At 47.1% G+C, this 24,935-nt stretch overlaps 1 protein-coding gene across 4 annotated transcripts in view; it reads right to left on the reverse strand.

Annotated features, from left to right (window-relative positions):
* lmf1 (lipase maturation factor 1) overlaps positions 1-24,935 on the reverse strand; it is a 136,908-nt gene that overhangs the window by 58,024 nt on the left and 53,949 nt on the right. For all 4 annotated transcript variants that reach the window (XM_060939469.1, XM_060939468.1, XM_060939471.1 and 1 more), the window contains one exon: positions 14,468-14,616. In XM_060939469.1, coding sequence (XP_060795452.1) covers positions 14,468-14,616 — 149 coding nt within the window. The remainder of the gene's footprint in view (positions 1-14,467; positions 14,617-24,935) is intronic.

The raw sequence follows: 24,935 nt of genomic DNA on the forward strand, positions 1-24,935 counted from the left end.
ATAGGGGTGTTTTCTCGCCTTGTAGCGATCTAATAAGTATCGTTTTGTTGCAAGTATGACACTTAATTGGTGCTTGTGTGCGCTTCTGATTCGCACTGCAGCTTGTTTACTTCAGCTGATAGCTGAGTGAGTTCACTCTGACTTCGGCAGATAGCAACTGCTAACTATAAGTTTCAGTTTCACCGCGATCATAGGGGTGTTCTCTCGCCTTGTAGCAATCTAATAAGTATCGTTTTGTTGCAAGTATGATACTTAATTGGTGCTTGTGTGCGCTTCTGATTCGCACTGCAGCTTGTTTACTTCAGCTGGTAGCTGAGTGAGTTTGCTCTGACTTCGGCAGATAGCAACTTCTAACTATAAGTTTCAGTTTCACCGCGATCATAGGGGTGTTCTCTCGCCTTGTAGCGATTTAATAAGTATTGTTTTGTTGCAAGTATGATACTTAATTAGTGCTTGTGTGCGCTTCTGATTCGCACTGTAGCGTGTTTACTTCAGCTGATTGCTGATTACCTAAACGCGGCTGGGTGAGCGTGTTCGCTCCTGACTCCGCCGCGGATATTTCATTTGGTTGCTTGGCTCTGTATTGGTACTTCGACACTGCTTGTTTACCGTCACCTAATCCATATTTAGGTAAGTAGAATAAACAGCGGTCATGTTTATGTGCTGATTGTCTCAAACCTTTAAGGTAAGTAAAGTATTTTCAACTAAACCGGTTATGAGCGAGTCCACTCGGACTTCGGCAGCCAGCAACCTCTAATTATAAGTTTCAGTTTCACCGCGAGCACATGGGTATTTTCTCGCCTTGTAGCTTGTTTATTTCAGCTTTGATTGCTGATTACCTGAACGCGGTTGGGTGAGTATGTTCGCCTGACTCCGCCGCGGATATTTTGTTTTGTTTGCTTGACGCACTGCTAGGCTTGCTCAGCTGGAAAGCAGTTTGGGCTCTCGACTGCCCCCAGCACCGAGCGACTACGCTCTGCCTCCTAAGTCTAGGAAGCGCCCTAAGCAGCCGTCACGGGAGGCTCCCTGTAGGCCCAAGTATCAGAAGATGGACCCCTTGGCGCAACAAGTGGGCACCTTGGCTCTTTTTGTATTGTATTGATTTATTTCGCAATAAAAACATAACATGTAAACATAATATAAATATAAATATTACGGAGGATAACACAAAAGTAAAAATACTTTTTTCCATTTTGGTCCTTCAGAGCTTGCTGAGATTAAGGCTTTGCTCTATAACCTACAACCGCCTGAAGCACAGCCTGCTGATGCTCTCGCCTCTGCTGCTTCATTTACTCCTCCTGAGCCACAGCCTCCGGTGCTGTCCCCGGCCGCGGAGCTTCAAGAGGAGGACGTGCTTTCCACTATGGTCAAGCCCGCGATAAAAATGGCGCCTGGGGTTGGACACAGCACCATCTGAAGTATGGATGCAGAGTGCCTTTTTTTAGACTCCCCCTCTGCTGTTTTCACTGTTCCACCTTCAGCCCCCTTTATTGAGGAGCTGTAGAGATACAGGATGCGTCCAGTCAGGGTCTGGTCAGCATGGAGGCATTGAGACCCGACGCTCGCTGTCCACGGCCACAGTGTCGTTTGACCGATGACTTCATCAGGAAGAGCTATGACGCTGCAGCACGGGCTGCACGCATAGGCAATTTGTTATCTCACCTGATCCTGGCCCAGTCTCAGGCTCTTCAGTCTTCTGGAGCAGACCCATCACTGCAAAGCCTAAGCGACGCCTCGCTGCAGGCATTTGCTTTCATGTCCAGGGAGCTGGGCAGACTAATGTCGTCTTTAACTCTCGCCAGGCATCAGGTATGGTTGGCTCAGTCACCACTCTCAGATCCCTGCAGGAGGGCCCTCCGCACTCTCCCAGTGATTCCGGGACAGCTCTTTGGTGCCGCTGCACAGGCACGTCGGGGTACAATTCCCACTCCCCCCCCGTAGGGGGCATGGAGGCAGACGTTGACTACTCCACTCCGGCGGTCGGACACTTCACCAGTCAACAACTTGCCTACTGGGAAGTGGTAACATCGGACCCCTGGGTTATATCCACCCTCTCTCAGGGTTTCAGCATACAATTCAGATGACGACCGCCGAGATTTCAAGGGGTCAAAATGAAAGCTCTGGCAGTACGCCAGGAGGTCTTGACCCTCCTGGAAAAGGGGGCCATCGAGCCATTAGATCCACCTTCACTAACAGTGGGTTTTATTCCACCTATTTCATCATCCCCAAAAAAAAAAAAAGGGGGGTGGGCTTCGCCCCATACTGGATCTGAGACATTTGAATGACCATCTCAAGGTCTTCAAATTCCGTATGCTGCGCAGATCCGATGTCTTAAACAGCATCAGACGGGACGATTGGTTCACAACCATCGATCTGAAGGATGCATACTTCCCAGAATCTTTGAGATTCGTCATGGCAGCACTGTCCCTACTTCAGAGCAGGGGAATGTGTATCCTCCCCCTACCTGGATGACTGGTTGATTGGTTCTCAGTCAAGGGTAGACGCACTCAGCGACCCAGCCGTGCTGGTTTCTCACATCACCAAACTTGGGCTCAGGGTGAACCACACCAAGAGCTCCCTTACACCCAGCCAGAAGACTGTGCTTTCTTGGCCTTCAGCTGGATTCTCAGCTGTTGAAGGCAACCCTGTCTTAGCGACGGGTGAGCGATATCGTCCGACGGCTACATCGCTTCAGGAAGGGACGAACCCGGACCTTCAGGTCTTTCCAGACACTACTAGGTATACTCACCGCGGCCTCGTCGGTAGTTCCGTTGGGCCTCCTCACACTCAGGCCTCTACAAATCTGGATGAACAGCCTTGGGTTACATCCACAACATCACAGGCACAGGCCAGTCAGAATCACGGCCAGTTGCTCCTCATGTCTACATCCATACCCTCTCGCAGAGAAGTAGTCGCCACCGATGCATCACTGATCGGCTGGGGCACAGTGTGGCAGTGCAGGACTGCCTGGGGCGTATGGGCCCCACAACAGCAGGGACCTCATCAATGTGTTAGAGCTGTGGGACGTTTTCCTCGCCCTGAAACATTTCCGTCCGGTTTTAGCGGGTCGGCATGTCCTTATAAAGACCGACAATACATCTGTGGTCTATCATATAAACCACCAGGGCGGCACCAGGTCACTACCTTCCCTGAAAGCTCACTCGGCACCTACTGACATGAGCTTACCCTCGTCTGGTGAGCCTGAGGGCAATGCATTCACCAGGAGTGAGGAACACTGCTGCGGATCTTCTGTCACAACAGAACCCCGATCCGGGGGAGTGGAAGCTGCACCCGGAAGTGGTGCAGAGTATTTGGCTGCAATACGGCAGGACAGAGGTGGACCTTTTCGCCTCCCAGGCCACGACACATTGTCCCCTGTGGTTTACACTGAAAGAAAGGTCAAGCCCCTTGGGCCAAAACGCACTGGCACACGAGTGGCCACAGCAGCTCCTATATGCTTTCCCACCACTCCCGCTAATTCTGCCCACTCTCGAGAGGATCCTCAAGGAGGGTCACAGGGTGCTGTTGATAGCCCCCTATTGGCCGGGCAGAGTCTGGTTCCCTACCCTGTATGGGTTGCTGCACAAGGAGCCTTGGTGTCTCCCTGCACGGATGGACCTCCTCTCACAGATGGAAGGTCAAATTTGGCATCCGAACCCAGTACGGTTGCAGCTGTGGGTGTGGCCTCTGAAGGGCCCGACCCACCGCTAGCAGAATGTGAGTCGACCGTTGTGCGGACCATCCAGTGTTCCCGCGCACCTTCCACCAATGCGCTCTATGCCAATAGGTGGAAGCTCTTTGTAAGTTGGTGCCAAGCACGCCATCAGGAACCGGCATGTTGCCCGATACCGGGGATTCTCAGCTTTTTACAGTCTCATCTGGACGAGGGCCTTGCACCCTCCACCATCAAGGTGTATGTAGCGGCTATATCCGCAATGCACAACAGGGTAGATGGGCTGACTGTGGGATCCCACACATGGGTGAGCCACTTTCTTAAAGGTGCTCAGCGTATAAGACCCCCTCAACGCAGTCCAAGACCAGCTTGGGACTTGCCTCTGGTTTTAAGTGCGCTGTGTAAACCTCCATTTGAGCCCCTACAGGGGACGGAGCTCAAGTGGCTATCTTTAAAGACAGCCGACGTCATAGCTAAAAGGAACGCTAAGAGAGCGGGTGAACTACACGCCCTGTCTATCGGCCAGGAGTGCTTACAATGGAGCCTGATGGCACGGGTGTAACATTGTGGCCTAATCCTTCGTTTATGCCCAAGAACTTCTCCTCCTCTTCATATATCAATCAGCCCCTCAGCCTGGAAGCCTTCAGACCACCACCTGAGGAGAATGAGCAGGGCCAAGGTCACGTCCTTCTTTGCCCAGTTCGAGCACGGAGGGCATACATTGAAGCGACTGCTGCATTTCGGCAGTCGGATGCACTGTTTGTGGGCCACACTGGACATAGGCGCGGCCACGCGCTGTCCAAACAGACTGTCAAACTGGACCGTGGAGGCCATTAGCAGCAGCCTCCCGGTCCCTCCCCAAATCCGAGGCCACTCCACTCGGAATGTGGCTGCATCATGGGCGGCTCTACGTGGAGTTCCACTCTCTGATATCTGCGCCGCTGCCTCATGGGTCTCAACTTGCATGTTTGCAAGGTTTTATAGGGCTAATGTGGCCATGCACAATCCACTGGCCACAGCCACCCTTTTCAGCCATTCCTAGGGTAAATAGGTCTTCCTCCTGACCCTGTTGGTATTAGTCATCCGGGTGCTTAAAGCACCGCCTCTGGCGGTCAGGAGAAATGAAATAGAACGATGGTTACGTATGTAACTGCGGTTCTATGAAATTCAGATGACCGCCAGAACTTGGCCATCACTTGGAAGGCTGACGAGAAGACTGCCAAGAGAACGCTTCCAGGGTGAACGCACCTTAAGTACCGGTGCAGTGACGTACGTCACCCCCTGTCGCAAGCGACCTTGTTGGTATACAGACACTCGAACTGCATGCGCATGTGATGGACATCCGGGTGCTTAAAGCACCGCCTCTGGCGGTCATCCGAAATTCATAGAACCGCGGTTACATACGTAACCATCGTTTTGAAAAATATATGCTCATTTTGAACTTAATGTCAGCAACAGGTTTCAAAAAAGTTGGGACGGGGCATGTTACCACTGTGTTGCATCATGTCTACTTTTAACAACACTCTGTAAACGTTTGGGAACTTAGGAGACCAACTGCTGTAGTTTTGAAAGAGAAATGTCCCATTCTTGCCTGATATATAATTTCAGTTGCTCAAAAGTTCTCCTTTGTCGTATTTTGCGCTTAATAATGCGCCAAATATTTTAAATGGGAGACAGGTCTGGACTGAAGGCCGGCCAGTTTAGCACCCAGACTCTTACTATTGTTAGGACTGGGACTATTTTGGCCTCTAGAGGCCGCTGTTATTTCTTTTTCTTGTCATGGTTGTTTTGGCCTCTAGAGGCCGCCACTGTTTCTGTGTTTTATGTTTGTTCTTTTCCATGTGTCTTGTGCCCCGCCTAGTCCTCATTAGTGTCACCTGTGTCCTATTTTAGTTTGTGTATTTATACCCCTGAGTTCAGTCCTCTTGGAGTCTTTGTGCTGTTATGTTTAGCTCCAGTTACCTCTGTTCCGATTTCCTCGTCTATGTCCTTGTGTTCTTTGTATTTTTGCTTTCTTTTGGACTTTGTGGATTTTGTTTTTTACTTTTTGGATCTTCTGAGCGTTTGGATTTTTACCCCTTCTTTTCTGGTTATTGGCTTTTGTATTGACTTTGAACTTTTGGATTTTTAATTTTTTCCCTTATATCTTCTGAGCATTTTGGATTATACTTTTTGGATTTTTTGCGTATATATATTGTAAATAAATCTTTTGATACTTTTTCTACTTCCGCCTCATGCCTCTGCATTTGAGTCATCCCCCTGGTGGCCTAGTGGGGGTTTGCTGGATTATCACACCAGCGAACCAGGTTTGAATCCCAGCAAAACCCTAACAGAAAGACTCCGTCATGACCAACTCAGCAGAGGCTGCTTCAACTGTCTACCCGGCCAACCTTCAGGGAATTATGGCAGCTTTGACATGCTTCGGAGCGACCATGGACGCTCATAGACGAACACTCACAAGCCAACGTGAGGCCCTTGCTCGCCACGAGGTACTGCTTCAGCAAATTGGGAAAACCCTGGCACAGCTGACACCTCTGCCTGCATCTCCTCATCCAGCTCCGGTTCCTGCTCCAGTGCCTCCCGCTACACTGTCTCCTTCACCTCGCGAACCCAGCCTTCCTGCACCACAGAGGTATGGTGGCAAGCACGGTGAGTGCCGGGAGTTCCTTACCCAGTGCCAACTCACCTTTGAGCTCCAGCCTACCACTTACACTACGGATCGCCGCAAGATCGCCTTTGTGATAACCTTGTTAGCTGGTAAGGCACGAGCTTGGGCAACAGCTATCTGGCAGAGATGGGGACCTGAGTGCTCTGATTTTGAACTGTTTACTGAAGAGATGCTTCGGGTCTTTGACCAGGCGGACATCAGTACCGACGCAGCCAGAAAGCTCATGTCCATCCGGCAAGGAGGAAGCGTCGCAGACTACGCCATATCGTTCCGTACACTCGCAGCAGTCAGCGGATGGAATGAGGCTGCCCTGGTTTCAGCCTTTCACCATGGTTTGTCTGACCCTATCAAGGATGGCCTGGCATCTATTGGATGCCCAAGTGACCTCAAAACTCTGATCTCACATTCTACTCGTCTGGACAACAGGATAAGAGAACGCCACCAAGTACTGAGCTTCCCCGGCCTCCCTGCCTCTACCTGGACCCCATCTACCTCCTCCAGTGACTATCCAGAACCCATGCAAGTTGGCCGTACTCGTCTCTCCGTAGCCGAGAGGGAGCGCAGAAGGAGGGACAAGTGCTGCATCTACTGTGGCAAGCCTGGTCACTTCCGAGCATCATGTCCCGAACTCTCGGGAAAAGGACCGCCCCGTCCAGCCGAGGGAGGGTTGTGACAGGGCCTACCCTCTCTCCCGGACTCCCTGGCCAAGGAATCTACATCCCGGTCTCCATCTCCTGGGGTGAGTCTGTCCACTCTTGTCAAGCTTTGTTAGACTCAGGGGCGGCTGGGAACTTTATGGATATTCACTTCGCCCAAAGTATCAATGTCCCGACTGCACCTCTTGAAGTCCCACTGTCTGTGTCTGCCCTCGATGGCCAAGCGTTAGGTGATGGAAGAGTCACCCAAGTTACTTCTCCAGTCTTCCTCCAGTCTCAAGGTCACAAGGAAGAAATATCCCTGCACCTGATTCCTTCACTTGAGTTCCCAGTTATTCTAGGCCTTCCTTGGCTTACTCGCCACAACCCTCGCATAGACTGGGTAACAAGCCAGGTTGTGGAATGGGGCCCTGCATGCCATGCCTCTTGTCTGCTCTCTAGGTCTCCTGTGTCTCCTGCCGAGCCCCCTGATCTCACAGAGTTATCTCAAGTTCCCACAGAGTACTGGGATCTCAAGGAGGTCTTCAGCAAGAGCAGGGCCGCCGTTCTTCCTCCGCACCAGGCCTACGACTGTGCCATCGACTTGCTCCCTGGGACTACCCCTCCTCGTGGCAGACTGTTTTCGCTCTCTCAGCCAGAACGCAAGGCCATGGAGGAATACCTCAAAGACACCCTGGTCTCTGGGTTCATTCGACCCTCCACCTCACCTGCTGGTGCCGGCTTCTTCTTTGTCGGCAAGAAGAATGGGGGGCTCCGACCATGTATTGACTACAGAGGCCTGAACAAGATTACTGTGCGCAACCGATATCCCCTTCCGCTGATGTCCACAGCATTCGACCTGCTCCAAGGCGCCACCGTCTTCACCAAATTGGACCTACGGAACGCATACCACCTCATCCGTATCCGACAGGGAGATGAGTGGAAGACTGCCTTTAACACCCCGTCTGGGCACTACGAATACCAGGTGATGCCCTTCGGACTCACCAACGCACCAGCTGTTTTTCAGGCCCTAATCAACGACGTCTTGAGGGACATGATTAACCTGTACATTTTTGTCTACCTCGATGACATCCTTATCTTTTCCAAGACCGTGCAGGAGCACCGCCACCATGTCCGCCAGGTTCTCCAGAGGCTGCTACAGAACAATCTGTTCGCCAAGGCCCAGAAATGCGAATTTCATGTTCCCGAGGTCTCCTTTCTGGGTTTTATTGTACAGACAGGCCAACTCCAAATGGACCCAGCCAAGACCCTGGCCGTCCGGGACTGGCCCACTCCCAAGTCCGTCAAAGAGGTTCAGCGGTTCTTAGGATTTGCTAACTTCTACCGCAAGTTTATCAGGAACTTTAGTTCTGTAGCAGCACCCATGTCGGACCTCACCAAAGGGACAGGTGGATCTTATGTCTGGTCTCCTCAGGCGGAAAAGGCGTTCAAAGACCTCAAGGACCGCTTCTGCACGGCACCCATTCTGGTCCTCCCGGACACCTCCCAACCATTCATCGTGGAGGTGGACGCCTCGGACAGTGGTGTCGGCGCGGTGCTCTCTCAACGTTCGGAAGGAAAGCTGCACCCCTGCGCTTACTTCTCCCACCGCCTCAGTCCTGCGGAGTCCCGGTACGATGTGGGGGATCGAGAACTGCTAGCGGTCAAACTGGCCCTTGAGGAGTGGAGGCACTGGCTGGAGGGAGCGCAACATCCATTCCTGGTTTGGACTGACCACAAGAACCTGGAGTACCTCCAGCAAGCCAAGAGACTGAACCCACGACAGGCTAGGTGGGCCCTGTTTTTCAGTCGGTTTGACTTCACCCTCTCGTACCACCCCGGCTCCAAGAACACCAAACCTGACGCACTGTCCAGGCTGTTCTCTGCCACTAACAGGGAGAGTGAAGTCGGGCCTATTATCCCTGTGTCCCGGATTGTGGCCCCTGTCCGCTGGGGTACTGAGGAGGCCGTCCGACGAGCCCAACGCCAGGACCCCGGTCCTGGGACGGGGCCACCGGGCCTCTTGTACGTCCCACATCAAGCCCGGGCCAAGGTTCTCCAGTGGGGTCACTCTTCCCTTCTCACCGCCCACCCGGGAGCTCGGAGGACCCTGGACTTCCTGAAAAGACGCTTCTGGTGGCCTAACATGGAGAAGGAATAAGGTCATTTGTCCTGTCCTGTGAGGTCTGCACCAGAACCAAGAACCCGCGACAGCGTCCCTGGTCCCACGTGGCAGTCGACTTCATCACGGGTCTCCCTGAGTCACAAGGTAACACTGTCATTTTGGTTACAGTCGACAGATTCTCGAAGGCCTGCCGCTTCATACCACTGTGCAAACTCCCTTCTGCCCTTGAAACAGCCAAACTTATTTTCAATCATGTCTTCCAAGTCTTTGGTCTCCCTCAGGACATCGTCTCAGACCGAGGGCCCCAGTTCTCCTCCCGAGTGTGGCACGGGTTCTGCAAGGTCATCGGAGCCACTGCCAGCCTCTCCTCTGGGTGTCACCCACAGTCCAATGGCCAGACGGAGAGGCTCAACCAGGACCTGGAAACCACCCTGCGAGGCCTGGCTATGGATAACCCGACATCGTGGAGCACCTGGCTGCCATGGGCAGAGTACGCCCACAACAGCCTGCAGTCATCGGCCACCAAGCTGTCGCCATTCCAGTGCCAATTCGGGTTCCAGCCACCTCTGTTCCCGGACCAGGAGGAGGACGCGGGGGTGCCCTCGATCAACCAATATGTGAGACGGTGTCGCAAGACCTGGAGCAAAGTCAGGAGGACCCTCATTCAGACCTCCAGAACCAACCAGACTCAGGCCAACCGCCATAGAAGACCTGCCCACGCTTTCCGCCCTGGGCAGCGGGTTTGGCTGTCCACCAAGGACCTTCCGCTGCGGGTGGAGAACCGCAAGCTTGCTCCTCGCTACATTGGCCCCTTCAAGGTGGTGCGCAGGGTGAACCCTGTCGCCTACCGGCTCCAGTTGCCCCGGACTCTGAGGATCAACCCCACATTCCATGTTTCCCTGTTGTGGCCCGTACTGACGTCCACGTATGCCCCTGCCCCTAGGAACCCCCCACCCCCCCGCATCTTCCAGGGTCAGACTGTGTTCACCGTGCATCGCCTGCTTGACTCCCACCGGGTCCACGGCGGGCTTCAATATCTAGTGGACTGGGAGGGCTATGGTCCTGAGGAGCGCTGCTGGGTTCCCGCTCGGGACGTCTTAGATAAAGAACTGTGTCGGGACTTCCATTCGGCCCATCCAGATCGCCCTGGGAACGTCAGGAGATGCTCCTAGAAGGGGGGGGTCCTGTTAGGACTGGGACTGTTTTGGCCTCTAGAGGCCGCTGTTATTTCCTTTTCTTGTCATGTTTGTTTTGGCCTCTAGAGGCCACCACTGTTTCTGTGTTTTATGTTTGTTGTTTTCCATGTGTCTTGTGCCCCGCCTAGTCCTCATTAGTGTCACCTGTGTCCTATTTTAGTTTGTGTATTTATACCCCTGAGTTCAGTCCTCTTGTCACGGAGTCTTTGTGCTGTTATGTTTAGCTCCAGTTACCTCTGTTCTGATTTCCTCGTCTATGTTGTAGGTATCATGCCGCCATCTTGTGTCAGAACTACAATTCCCAGGCAACTTCCGCGTGACCTACGTCATGCGTGGGCGGGATCATCTATGTCAGTCCGCCATGCACGTATAAGTCCAGGCGGAAGCTCCGCCATTTTGTCTCTCGCGTCCGGATTCCGATGAGTCTAGACGCATAAAGAGATGCTCTCAAACCCGAAGACACTTCTTTCTTGCGAGATTCACCATCCAGCGCGTTCTGTGCCTAACCACTGGCCAAGGTAAAAGTCCAGAATAGCGCGATCTTTAAACTCAACCTGAGTTACAACCGGTTTATCCGTATTAGAAGTGATGTCACGACTGCAGCCCAGGCAGTTAAAAGTTAAGAAGCGATTGAATCCTTTTTAACTCAAAAGCGCTGTGCATCTTATTCTGATCAGAGACTTTTCCTCACGAACGCTGAGGTTCGGACCAAGAATCCTCTGCTTTCCACGGGAACCACCCAAGTGCTCCGCTGGACCCGAAAGTTTTCTACGCCTCCATCACGAGCGGCTCACGTGCTCCCACGGCGAGGCCCGAAACTACACCGGCGAATAGTTCTTCATATCTTGCTAAAGGCAGGATTAAGTAAGATTTTGGCATTTGGGCATAATTAAGATAGTCTTAGGAATTTGCTTTTATTTGAAATAGTGTGAATTTAAACCCAGGTTTATCTGTTACACTGTTAGACACGCAGCGTGTTGATTTATTTTGGTTCTATGTTCTCTCAGTTGTTTAATAGATAGGCTGTGCATGCTCCTTCTCTCTCTTATTCTGACTAACAGTAATTTCCTTATCATACATTTTGACCTTATCAAGGCTTCAGTGAGTTTGGTAATGTTATGAGTGTGGAATCTTCTTGTTACTGAGAAAACACGTGCTCAACAGGCCTGACCGGGCCTGATACACTTTAGATAGCTTCCCTTTGTCTTTAGCAACACGTGCTCAGTAGGCCTCACCAGGCCTAACAAACACACTTTAGCTAGGCCATAGGGCCTTTCACAAACACATACTAGCAACACAAGGCTAATCTAGGCCTCCACCATGTGTAGTTAGCTACACGAGGCTAAACACATGGTCAAGTCCTTCATACACACACAAGCACACATTAGCAACAGAGCTAATCCTTTGTTCTATTTAGATAACATTCTTTTGTTTTACCTAGCAACAAGCTAGGCCATACACACACACACACACCACACATGTATATACACACCTCACTGCTTGTATATATTGATTTATTATTTTTATCTTTGTTATAATAAATTCATTTATTAAACAAACTGTGTTTATTTGTGTGAACGATATATGAAGTCCCCAATCTTCTCAAAGAATTCAAAAAGGTGCATATAAGTTATGTAATATGGTAAGTGATCGTAATAATTTGGAAATATACCATAATCTAGCTGTTTGGTAATTTATCCAGGATTAATGGTATGATTCACTAAATGATTCATTGTATGATTCACTAAATGATTCATTGTATGATTCACTAAATGATTCACTGAATGATTCACTTCAAATGAGACTGATTCTATGGTATGATTCAATTCAAATGAGTCAAAGTAAACGATTCAATGGGATTGATTCATTTTAATTATTGACCTTCAAAATTTAATGAGACTGATTTAACGAGATTGATCACTTAATATCAATAATTAACTGATTGCACCCACAATGTCCTTGTGTTCTTTGTATTTTTGCTTTCTTTTGGACTTTGTGGATTTTGTTTTTTACTTTTTGGATCTTCTGAGCGTTTGGATTTTTACCCCTTCTTTTCTGGTTATTGGCTTTTGTACTGACTTTGAACTTTTGGATTTTTTATTTTTTCCCTTATATCTTCTGAGCGTTTTGGATTATACTTTTGGGATTTTTTGCGTGTATATATTGTAAATAAATCTTTTGATACTTTTTCTACTTCCGCCTCACGCCTCTGCATTTGAGTCATCCCCCTGGTGGCCTAGTGGGGGTTTGCTGGATTATCACACCAGCGAACCAGGTTTGAATCCCAGCAAAACCCTAACAACTATGGAGCCATGCAGTTTTAATATGTGCAGAAAGCAATTTGGCATTGTCTTGCTAAAAGAAGGAAAGCTGTCCCTGAAAAATATTTTGTCTGGGTGGCAGCATATTGCTCTGAAACGTGTATATATCATTCAGCATTCATGATGCCTTCCCAGATGTATAAGCTACCCATGTCATGTGCACTAATGCACCCTCATACCATCACAGATGCTGGCTTTTGAACTGTGCACTGATAACAAGCTGGATGGTCCCTCTCCTCATGGAGGAGCCTGGAGGACATAGTGTCCATGATTTCTAAAATGAATTTCTACTTTTGATTCATCAGACCTCAGGACAATTTTCTACTTTGCCTCAGTCCATCATAAAAGAGCTTGGGCCCAGAGAAGGTGGCGGTGTTTCTGGATATTGTTTATATTTGGTTTTAACTTGATTTGTGGATACAGTAATGAACTGTTTTCATAAACAATGTTTTTCTGAAGTGTTCCTGAGCCCATACAGTGATTTCCAGTACAGTCTGCTTTTAATGCAGTGTCGCCTGAGAGCCTGAAGATCACAGGCATCCAATGTCAGTTTTCAGCCTTGTCTCTTGCATACAGAGATTTCTCCAGATTCTCTGAATATTTTAATGATATTATGTACCACAGATGATGTGATCCCCAAATTCTTTGCAGTTTTACATTGAGGAATATTATTCTTAAATTGTTGCACTGTATGCCCAGTCTTTCACAGCGTGGTGAACCCCTCCCCATTTTTACTTCTGAGAGACTCAGCCTCTCTGGGATGCTCTTCTTTATACCCAATGACTGAAATTACCTTTTTTTAATTTTAATTTTTATTTATTTTTAGCATTACACAACTTCTCCAGTCTTTTGTTGCCCATGTCCCAACTTTTTGAAATGAGTTGCTTATATCAAATTCAAAATGAGCGTATATTTTTCAAAACACAATAAAATTTCTCAGTTTCAACATTTATGTTGTTTTTATACTATTTTCAATTAAATATAGGGTTTCCAAGATTTGCAAATTGTTATATTCTGTTTTTTATTTACATTTTACACAGTGTCCCAAATTTATGGAATTAGGGTTGTATTAATATTGGAATTTAGCAAAATACACAAGACTAAAGTGGCCACTATAGTTGTCAAGGCTGACTGTGACTGGGGCTCTACAATATTTCTTACCTACCTTGATCAAAACCAAAACCACCAGGTTCAGGAACAGTTTTTTTCCTTCAGCTGTCTCACTACTGAACTCTGCCCCCCAGGCCCCCCCCACACACACCCACACACTCATCAACAACCCCCCCCCCAACAAACTGAATTGACTTGAACTGACTTCATTGCACTATCACTATTTGCACTACTGTTTATTCATACCATGTTTTGTGCATACTGCAAATATCTATATATCATACCATTGCACTACAGTTCATTCATACTGCACATTTTGAACATACTGTAAATATCTATCATATCATTACACCATTCCATACCCTGTAATTCCTGTACATTTTATATTTATAATTATGTATATTACACATGTTATTTATTGCTATGCACTTCTGGTTAGATGCAATCTGCATTTTGTTGCCTTGTACCTGTGACATGTGCAATGACAATAAAGTTGAATCTAATCTAATCTAATCAGGAAATTGCCTTGAAATGGAACTTGTCTGATGATGCACAATGTTCCATGTGAATTAAATATACAAATTTTAATTTAGACATGGAGTAATTTACTACAGATTATAGCACAAAGAAGTGCTAGTAGGTATAGTATGAGGAAAATAAAACCGATTTTAAAACATAAATTTCAGAAGTGTAATGCCTGAATGTCATCATATGTTATAAATGTGTGTGCAGTACTTACTGCCCCAAGCATGATTCTCACTATGAGCCAGCGGAAAGACCAGATGGAGATGAGAGAAGTTGGGCAGTGACGGGGAATCTGTGCAAGACTCCATAAAGGACACAGAAAAATACCAAGGAATCCTGTCTCAAGTAGCTGGCTCTCCCAACCTGCATGCACATGGACACAAAAAACATGGACTAATCATACCGAATATAAAGGTAATTCCATGTCAAATTAACAGATACTAGAAACTTTTCCAGGTTGACCATCTTGGATTTGGTTCATACTTTCTGTAAATAACATAATTTTACCCAAAATCTAGTGTGCAAAATTGTTTGGTTTGTATCTTCTTTAGTTTCTGAGATATTTAGCCTTTAAAAATGGGGTCATGGCCCTAATAAACTAGTGTTCCTAACGTTGCAAAGTTCCATTAAGTTATTACTTTTGAACTATCCATCCTGGATGTTTGAAATTTTCAAGGATGTTCTACACTATTAAATGCCTTTAACTTTTAAAAACATTGGCCAAGTTATGGCTTGCTGAAAATTGTACAATGAATTATTTTGTGTTTTGGAACCACTATATCTTCACACTGAACCACATCAGAGCTTTTAAATTTTATATATAATACTCATGTTATAGTTGTTCATGTATGTTATTAGTTGTATTGAGCAAGTCTGAAAGAATTCAGAATTTCTGATTTACAAGGTATTATATTTCACACCTATATTTCTACTGCATATTGACCATGTATTTTGTCATACATGGTCAATATGCAGTAGAAATATAGGTGTGAAATATAATACCTTGTAAATCAGAAATTCTGAATTCTTTCAGACTGTCATAAAAACAATTATACCACTGGAAAGCACATGTTTGAATTAGGAAATATATAAATATAATACAACCCCGATTCCAAAAAAGTTGGGACAAAGTACAAATTGTAAATAAAAACAGAATGCAATAATTTACAAATCTCAAAAACTGATATTGTATTCACAATAGAACATAGACAACATATCAAATGTCGAAAGTGAGACATTTTGAAATTTCATGCCAAATACTGGCTCATTTGAAATTTCATGACAGCAACACATCTCAAAAAAGTTGGGACGGGGCAATAAGAGGTTGGAAAAGTTAAAGGTACAAAAAAGGAACAGCTGGAGGACCAAATTGCAACTCATTAGGTCAACTGGCAATAGGTCATTAACATGACTGGGTATAAAAAGAGCATCTTGGAGTGGCAGCGGCTCTCAGAAGTAAAGATGGGAAGAGGATCACCAATCGCCCTAATTCTGCACCGACAAATAGTGGAGCAATATCAGAAAGGAGTTCGACAGTGTAAAATTGCAAAGAGTTTGAACATATCATCGTTTACAGTGCATAATATCATCAAAAGATTCAGAGAACCTGGAAGAATCACTGTGCGTAAGGGTCAAGGCCGGAAAACCATACTGGGTGCCCGTGATCTTCGGGCCCTTAGACGGCACTGCATCACATACAGGCATGCTTCTGTATTGGAAATCATAAAATGGGCTCAGGAATATTTCCAGAGAACATTATCTGTGAACACAATTCACCGTGCCATCCGCCGTTGCCAGCTAAAACTCTATAGTTCAAAGAAGAAGCTGTATCTAAACATGATCCAGAAGCGCAGACGTCTTCTCTGGGCCAAGGCTCATTTAAAATGGGCTGTGGCAAAGTGGAAAACTGTTCTGTGGTCAGATGAATCAAAATTTGAAGTTCTTTATGGAAATCAGGGACGCCGTGTCATTCGGACTAAAGAGGAGAAGGACGACCCAAGTTGTTATCAGCGCTCAGTTCAGAAGCCTGCATCTCTGATGGTATGGGGTTGCATTAGTGCGTGTGGCATGGGCAGCTTACACATCTGGAAAGACATCATCAATGCTGAAAGGTATATCCAGGTTCTAGAGCAACATATGCTCCCATCCAGATGACGGCTCTTTCAGGGAAGACCTTGCATTTTCCAACATGACAATGCCAAACCACATACTGCATCAATTACAGCATCATGGCTGCGTAGAAGAAGGGTCCGGGTACTGAACTGGCCAGCCTGCAGTCCAGATCTTTCACCCATAGAAAACATTTGGTGCATCATAAAACGGAAGATACGACAAAAAAGACCTAAGACAGTTGAGCAACTAGAATCCTACATTAGACAAGAATGGGTTAACATTCCTATCCCTAAACTTGAGCAACTTGTCTCCTCAGTCCCCAGACGTTTACAGACTGTTGTAAAGAGAAAAGGGGATGTCTCACAGTGGTAAACATGGCCTTGTCCCAACTTTTTTGAGATGTGTTGTTGTCATGAAATTTAAAATCACCTAATTTTTCTCTTTAAATGATACATTTTCTCAGTTTAAACATTTGATATGTCATCTATGTTCTATTCTGAATAAAATATGGAATTTTGAAACTTCCACATCATTGCATTCCGTTTTTATTTACAATTTGTACTTTGTCCCAACTTTTTTGGAATCGGGGTTGTAAATGTAAATATGTGATAAATGTGAAGTTGGTACCTTGAACCAAACTATATTTATTAAGGCATCAAACACGGTTTTGGGTGGGGTTTTTTTGTATTTACCCATATACTGTTTGTTTACGTAACCATGTTCCTTGTGTCTCTGTTTCTGCCCCTCACCTTATTCTGTTTCTATGGTCATTGTCTGCTTTGTTTTCACCTGTTCCTCATTGTATTTAACCAATGATTTTCCTCTGTTTGTTTCTCCTTGCGTATTTAAGCCCTTTTGTGCCCATGGCTTCAGATTTGGCACCATGTTCCATTATTGAAATGTTCACTTGTACTGTACACTGTCACAAATTGGATTACGTTAACAAACAAACAAAAAAAACCTCAAGCTAAAGTTACTTTAAAATAATCAGTTGGACATATAATTAACCTTTTCCCTTTTCACCAGTTATCATGATATATTGATTTTGTAGGACTTTCGTGTTTTAGATGACTGATTTAGTATTAGTGAAATGTTAGCACAATTTCTAGTCTTGTAAGTTTGATACATTAATAAACTTACATTACCAGTGAAAAGTTTGGACACGCCTTCTAAGTTAATGGTTTTTCTTTTTATTAATAAAATTCACTTCATGTCTTAAAGTAACAATGGACTATCATTTCTCTTTACTTAGTTGAGCGATACTTGACATAATATGGATTACTACAGTTGTAGAATAGGGCTATTTACTGTATTTTTATTATTTACTATTTGCTCTCAAACAGGTGTGGTGTAGTGGTTAGCACCGTCACCTCACAGCAAGAAGGTTCCGGGTTCGAACCCAACGGCCGACGAGGGACCTATTTGTATGGAGTTTGCATGTACTCCTCCAGGTGTTCCGGTTTCCCCCATGGTTCAAAGACATGCAGATTAGGTAAAATACCCAGCCAGTGGGTTTGCACAAACCAGTGCATACTTAGTGCTGGTCCCAAGCCCAGAAAAATTGGGGAGGGTTGCATCAGGAAGGGCATCCAGTGTAAAAAATCTATGCCAAGGCAAAGGGTTTGAAAATCAGCTGGGGCTTTGCCATGTATTCTTCCCCTGTCACAAACTATGTGAACTATGTAAACTTAAACGTAAATGACAATATGTGCATGCCAAATAAAACATACATTATTCAGGGTTTCCTCAGGTTTGACCACCATAAATTTAAGACTTTTTTAAGACCTTTTTAAGACCACTTAAATGAGAATTAAGACCTACATCGCACCCATTATGCGGTCGTAGAACACCAGATCAAATTCCCAATAATGACAAATGTTTCAAGTAAAAATACTTTTATTATAAAAGTTATATACTTAAAAGTCATTATGTGCATTGCTTGTCGAATCTTCACATTCAAGACAAAAAAACAAGTCTAAACCTGGAAGAAAGGAGCACAACGTAGGGTCCACATCATGGCCTTAAAGGTACACAAAAATGCAATAGGCATACCAACACATTAATGCCAAAGGTGTACACTCACCAGTCAAAAAGCCAAACTGAGGGCCTAACTCGAGGCCTAAAGAACTGTCTCTGAACTAATTATGACCATGCACCCAGAGATGATTCTTAAAATAAAAAAGTGATCTGGGTGTATTTTTTTTTAAATAAAATATCAAAACATTCACAACACTCTAAACAGACAAACTCTTTGTCTTGGTTTCTCAGCACTTGCTTCAACCATTTTACATTTTGTACCCTTGTAAACGAGGGAGGGAGAGAGATACAGAGGGGCATAGATAAGAGATGAGGGGATAGATGGGAAGAGAGAGATAGAAAAGAGGTAAGCCTAAAGTCTCTTAAAGGTGCACAAAAATGCAATTGGCATACCAATACATTGGTACAATGGTGTGCACTCACCTGTCAAAAAGCCAAACTGAGGGCCCACCCCAACTCAAGGCCTAAAGAACGGTCTCTAAACTAATTATGACCATCCACCCAGAGATGATAAACAGACAAACTCTTTGTCTTAGTTTCCCAGCATTCAACTTGCTTCAACCATTTTACATTTTGAAGAATAAAAAGAAATGTAAATACTCCTAGTAAACAAGGGAGGGAGGGAAGACATAGATGTGGAGGTGGATAGATAAGAGACACAATGAGATAAATAGATAGATAGGAAAGAGGTATACAGATGGATAAGAGATTGATAGGAGAGAGCGATAGACATAATATCAGGGCTTAATTTGAGCCAGAACATGACAGAACAAGATCCGTAACCTCCGTTGTCGGATCCGGCAGCTATTTTCATTTCATTCGGTGTTCCGGCAGCTATTTAAATGGATCAGAACACCTCCGTGACCATCACAAAGGGAAAAAAAAAAATCAAACAATAAATTAAATAAATAAGTAAAGAAAAATTTGTTTAGTGTTCGGTTTTGATTTTGACATCTGTTGTTGATTTCTCTCCTATGACATCCACAAAATCTATGCGAAAGGGGAAGGGGTGGCATGGGGTGTATACTTCTGCTCAATAGAACACCGGGTTTTTTGTAGCCGTTAGCTTGCGCTGTGGAAAAAATGGCAAAAAAACAAGAAAGCTTACTAAAATTTTTCAAAGTCCCAGGACAGCCGGATCCTAAACGACCTAAAATAAGGCTTATCTTATCTTTCATTCTATCTTTAAGGACATTGTTCCGCTGGCGGCCCCTTCACGAGATGTTCCAGAAATGCACATGCTCCTCCACCCAACACACACACACACACACACACACACACACACACTCCATAGCGCTCCAGCTGCACCATGGCCCGGCACTTCTCCTTATCCCGCCGCAGAATACGCCCCACCTGGGTGATACCACACACACACACGCTCCGGTGCATCCTGAACCTGCCGACCACCTGCGAAGAATGCCAGTTACATAACAAATCCTTGACTATGTGAAGGGTGTAGGCGGATCGCTGCCCTGAAAAAAAACGTTACATGTCAACTCGTTATTACTTAAGAAAAGAATTAACCATGTTACTTGAAAAAGAAAAAATGGTTCACGTCACTTTTTAAAAACCCGTTATTACTTACCCATTACTTGAATCGATTGCACTTATGGCTGCTACTTGAATCCTTGGAATATAGTAAAACTTGAATCCTTAAAATGAATTCTCCAACTTGTTTTGTAAACCCTTTATTTCTTAACTATTACTTGAATTGATTGCACTTATGTTTGCTGGCACTGCTTTTAAACTTGAAATATGCTTTAAATCCTAGGTTATGCTTTTAAATACCCTACTTAAATCCTTAAAATGAGTCATTTAACTCATGTCTTGTGTGATCTGATCTCCAATGGTGAAATAAACCGGTTGTGATATAAGTACAGTCTGTTATTTTAGAAGATAAATTTAATATATAATTTAATATATAGCCTAATAAAAAATATTTTATAACATAATATCACGACATATTACTGTCTGTAACTGTTCGTCAATAAAGCGTTTTCTAAGATCATAATGTCTGATATTATTATTATTATTATTATTTTTTTTTGCCAAGTGGGGCCACTGCCGGGTCGGTCGACACGTGGTAGGTCTATTGTTCAAGTGCGTTCTACGGTCTATGGGGCTGCGTTGTGGGTGCAAGTGCCAGGACCGTTTTATTTATTTACTTTCTTTATAATCTCAGTCAGATACACAAGCAAGATTAAGTCTTTGCTGTGTTTTATTATGGCCATCAATATATTGTAACCTGTGTTTGATTTGTTAATTGTTGATCCAGTTGTTGCCTTAATGCAGGGGTCTGCAATGGCTCGGGAGCCAGATGTGGCTCTTTTGGTGACTGCATCTGGCTCGCAGATTAATCAGCTCACATTGAGATCAAGAAGTACACCTCCATTTAATGAAAAAGTCAGTTAGCTGTCCACAAAGCAAAGCCTTTTGACAAAGAACATGGCGAAAAGGGAAAAAAAGGTGACTGGTAGGCTACCGTGCATTTCAACAGGAATGGACAGAGGAATTCGCCTTTGTGGGGTGAGAGGGTCCTGCTTTGTGTCCAATAGGCCTATACAATGACAAGATTGCATCGATGAAACAATGAAATAAAGCGGCACTTCGAAACACGCCAAGCTACGTTTGCGTCAAAATATTCAGCGGGGGACAAGAGGAAGACAGCATGTCAAGAGCATCTTCATTATGAAAAAGAATATATTACACTCAAATTGTTGGTCATACGTAAAAATGCATTTTAGTTGTATTCAGCGTCACTTTTTATATGGCTCTCATGAAAATGTATTGGAAAATATGTGGCTTTCATGGCTCTCTCAGCCAAAAGGTTCCCGACCCCTGCCTTAACGTATGTGTGGAGAGCGAGAGTGAACTTGAGTGCCTGTTTCGAGAACATTCTGAGCGTTGTCCATTGTTGTCCAGGATTTGATAACTGGTGCTGTTGCAATACATGTCATGCAATAGGCATGTGTGCGTAAAGTTATAGTAAACCGCCCCCCGCCTTTTTTTTTTTGGAGTCGCCGGACCCACCCACCTCCTGCGTTCCGGGACCTCCCACTTCACAAATTAAGCACTGCATAATCTCATCTCATCATCTCTAGCCGCTTTATCCTTCTACAGGGTCGCAGGCAAGCTGGAGCCTATCCCAGCTGACTACGGGCGAAAGGCAGGGTACACCCTGGACAAGTCGGCAGGTCATCACAGGGCTGACACATAGACACAGACAACCATTCACACTCACATTCACACCTACGGTCAATTTAGAGTCACCAGTTAACCTAACCTGCATGTCTTTGGACTGTGGGGGAAACCGGAGCACCCGGAGGAAACCCATGCGGACACGGGGAGAACATGCAAACTCCACACAGAAAGGCCCTCGCCGGCCCCGGGGCTCGAACCCAGGACCTTCTTGCTGTGAGGCGACAGCGCTAACCACTACACCACCGTGCCGCCGCACTGCATAACATAAATAGATAACACAGAGTGGTAGACAGACATAAGAGATAGATAGGAGAGAGGAGAGGAAAGATAAAAAGATATAGATAGAATAGTGAGATATATAGATGGATAGGACAGACAGAGTGGTAGACAGTTGAGAGAGAGAGACAGACCGACAGATAGATAGGAGATAGACAGACAGGAGAGAGCGAGCGTTAGACAGATATATATGAGAGAGAGTGTAAGAGAGAGAGACAGATAGATAGGAGAGTGGTCCATTTGTTTACTTTTCGTTGTCTTGTTTAGACTTTCGTCGAACATTACGACGAATCCACCACTTGCCTCATCTTTGACCAACTCCTTTGTTATATAAGGAGCAAGACCGAAATTTGTTATGCAAGACGTTTTGTTTTTTCCACAGGAGAATGTTGTAGCGACTTCCGAGTCTGGGAACACAGCCTTAAAGAGTTCGCTTATGCCCTCATTCGAGCTGTACGAGTGGTGTTCCGTAATTGTTTTTAAAATCCAGAGCACCTCTGCCTGAAGTGTCTGGGTTCCACCGACACCCATCATGCCACTGCTCGGCCCTTGTGTTGTTGCTAGCCTTGCCGATGATGTCTGGCTTGGCTGATGCTGCTGACGTTCGACAGTGGTGCTAGTGTCAACTCCAGGTGCATTCGGAGATTGAACCGTGCAGAACTGAGCGATGGGCTGGTGGCGGTGGAGGGCAGATGCAATGTGCTTTGAGCTCTTCATGTGAGACTCTAAAGCGAAATGACCTTGTGGCAGCGGGGGCGTGGTCAAGCACCGGTCTGTGACAGGAGGGCGGAGTCGGGGAAGGTAAGTGGCAGATTCACTTCACCTGAGAGCAATTAACCTGTGTTTGTGTGTCTTCCCAGGGACCGCGCCCTATTTAGGGAGGGAGAGCGAGAGCAGAGGAGATCTCTCCCGAACCAGACACCTGTGTGTGTGTGTGCGTGTGTCTGGTTAAAACCTCTTGTGTCCCCTGAAAAGTGGAAACAATTAAACTGTTTGTTGAACCTGATCTCTGTCCTGCCGTCCTCTGTGCTCCACCCACACCTAGGGAAGTCTACAGTGGTGCCGAAACCCGGGAAATGGAGCACCAACCCAGCAGCCCCATGGAATCCTCCCCGTTCACCGACCTGGTCCACGCCCTCGCCACGGCTCAGCAAAGCCAGCACCAGGCGCTCATCACACTCCGAAAGGAACAAGAGCGGCGCTTCGATGCCCTGGTGCTGGCCCAGCAAGAAGATCGCAAGGCGTTCCGGCGTCTCCTCGCGTCGGCGGGGCCCACCAGCGCTCCGGCCGCGGGCCCGTCTCCCCTCACCTTAACTAAGATGGGCCCGCAGGATGACCCCGAGGCTTTCTTCACGTTATTCGAACAGGTCGCTGAAGCCTCGGGGTGGCCGATGGAGCAGCGCGCGGCGCGCCTCCTCCCCCTCCTGACGGGAGAGGCGCAGCTGGCTGCACTACAGCTCCCCGCCGATCGCCGGCTGGCCTACGCCGACCTTCGCCGGGCTGTCCTTCAGCGCGTGGGGCGCACGCCGGAGCAGCAGCGCCAGCGCTTCCGCGCGCTGCGGATGGAGGAAGTCGGCAGCCCGTTCGCGTTCGGCCAGCAGCTCCGGGACGCCTGCTGGCGGTGGCTGAGGGCCGAAGATCGCGACGCCGAGGGAATCGTCGATCAGGTGGTACTGGAACAGTTCATCGCCCGCTTACCAGCAGGAGCCGCGGAGTGGGTCCAGTGCCACCGCCCGGCGTCGCTGGATCAGGCAGTCGAGCTGGCGGAGGATCATCTGGCGGCTGTCTCGGCGGCAGGACAGCGGATGTCGACATCTCTTCTCTCCTCTTCTCTTTCTCTCTCTCTCTCCCCTCCTTCTGTGTCCCGTCCTCGCCCCATTCCCCCACCGCGGAGGCGGGGGCCGGCACCACCCCTGCCGGCCCGCCGCACCCGCGGTGCCCTCCCGTGTCTCCCTTCTGTGTCTGTCTCTCCCCCACCTCAGGTGAGTGAGCCCCAGAGCACCGGTGCAGAGGGGAAGCCCGGGCCGGTTTGCTGGCGCTGCGGGGAACCGGACCACCTTCAACAGCAGTGCACGGCAATGGAAGTGGGCGCGGTGGTTCGGATCCCCGACGCGCCAGAGGCCGCCCTCGATCGGGCCGGAGCGTATCGCATACCGGTGAGTATCCAAGGGGCTACATATCAGGCATTGGTGGATTCTGGTTGTAATCAGACCTCAATTCGCCAAAGCCTGGTTCAAAACGAGGCATTGGGGGGAGCACAAGGGGTGAAGGTTTTGTGTGTGCACGGGGATGTTCACAGCTACCCTTTGGTGTCGGTCCACATTATTTTCAGAGGGGAAAAATTTATAGTGAAGGCGGCGGTTAATCCTCGCCTTACCCACTCGTTAATTTTGGGGACTGATTGGCCGGGATTTCGGGGTTTAATGACGCGCCTAGTAGAGAGTGGGTCCTGCCAGTTGACAGGGGGAGGTCCCGGTGTCGTTTTGGCGGGAGCAGCTGTCGCGGAGCCGTCTACGTCATCTCCGCGTCAGGGTGAGGAGCCACCGGCTCCTCCTCTCTCTATTGGGGAATCCCTCGCGGATTTCCCATTGGAGCAGTCGCGAGACGAGACTCTGCGGCATGCGTTTGACCAAGTGAGAGTAATCGATGGTCAAACGCTCCAGCCGAACGCCACCCCGTCCTTCCCCTACTTCGCGATTATGAAGGATAGATTATACCGAGTGACGCAGGACACTCAAACTAAAGAGCGAGTCACGCAGCTTTTGATTCCAAAGAGCCGCCGGGAATTAGTATTCCAGGCGGCTCACTTTAATCCCATGGCTGGACACTTAGGGCAGGATAAAACACTAGCCCGAATAATGGCCCGATTCTATTGGCCGGGGATTCGCGGCGATGTCCGTAGGTGGTGTACGGCATGCCGCGAATGCCAGTTAGTAAATCCAGCGGCCATTCCAAAAGCGCCGTTGCGCCCTCTACCGTTAATCGAGACCCCGTTTGAAAGAATTGGGATGGATCTCGTCGGGCCATTAGATCGGTCAGCACGAGGGTACCGCTTT

Source organism: Neoarius graeffei, chromosome 14, assembly GCF_027579695.1.
Source record: "Neoarius graeffei isolate fNeoGra1 chromosome 14, fNeoGra1.pri, whole genome shotgun sequence".
NCBI lineage: Eukaryota > Metazoa > Chordata > Actinopteri > Siluriformes > Ariidae > Neoarius > Neoarius graeffei.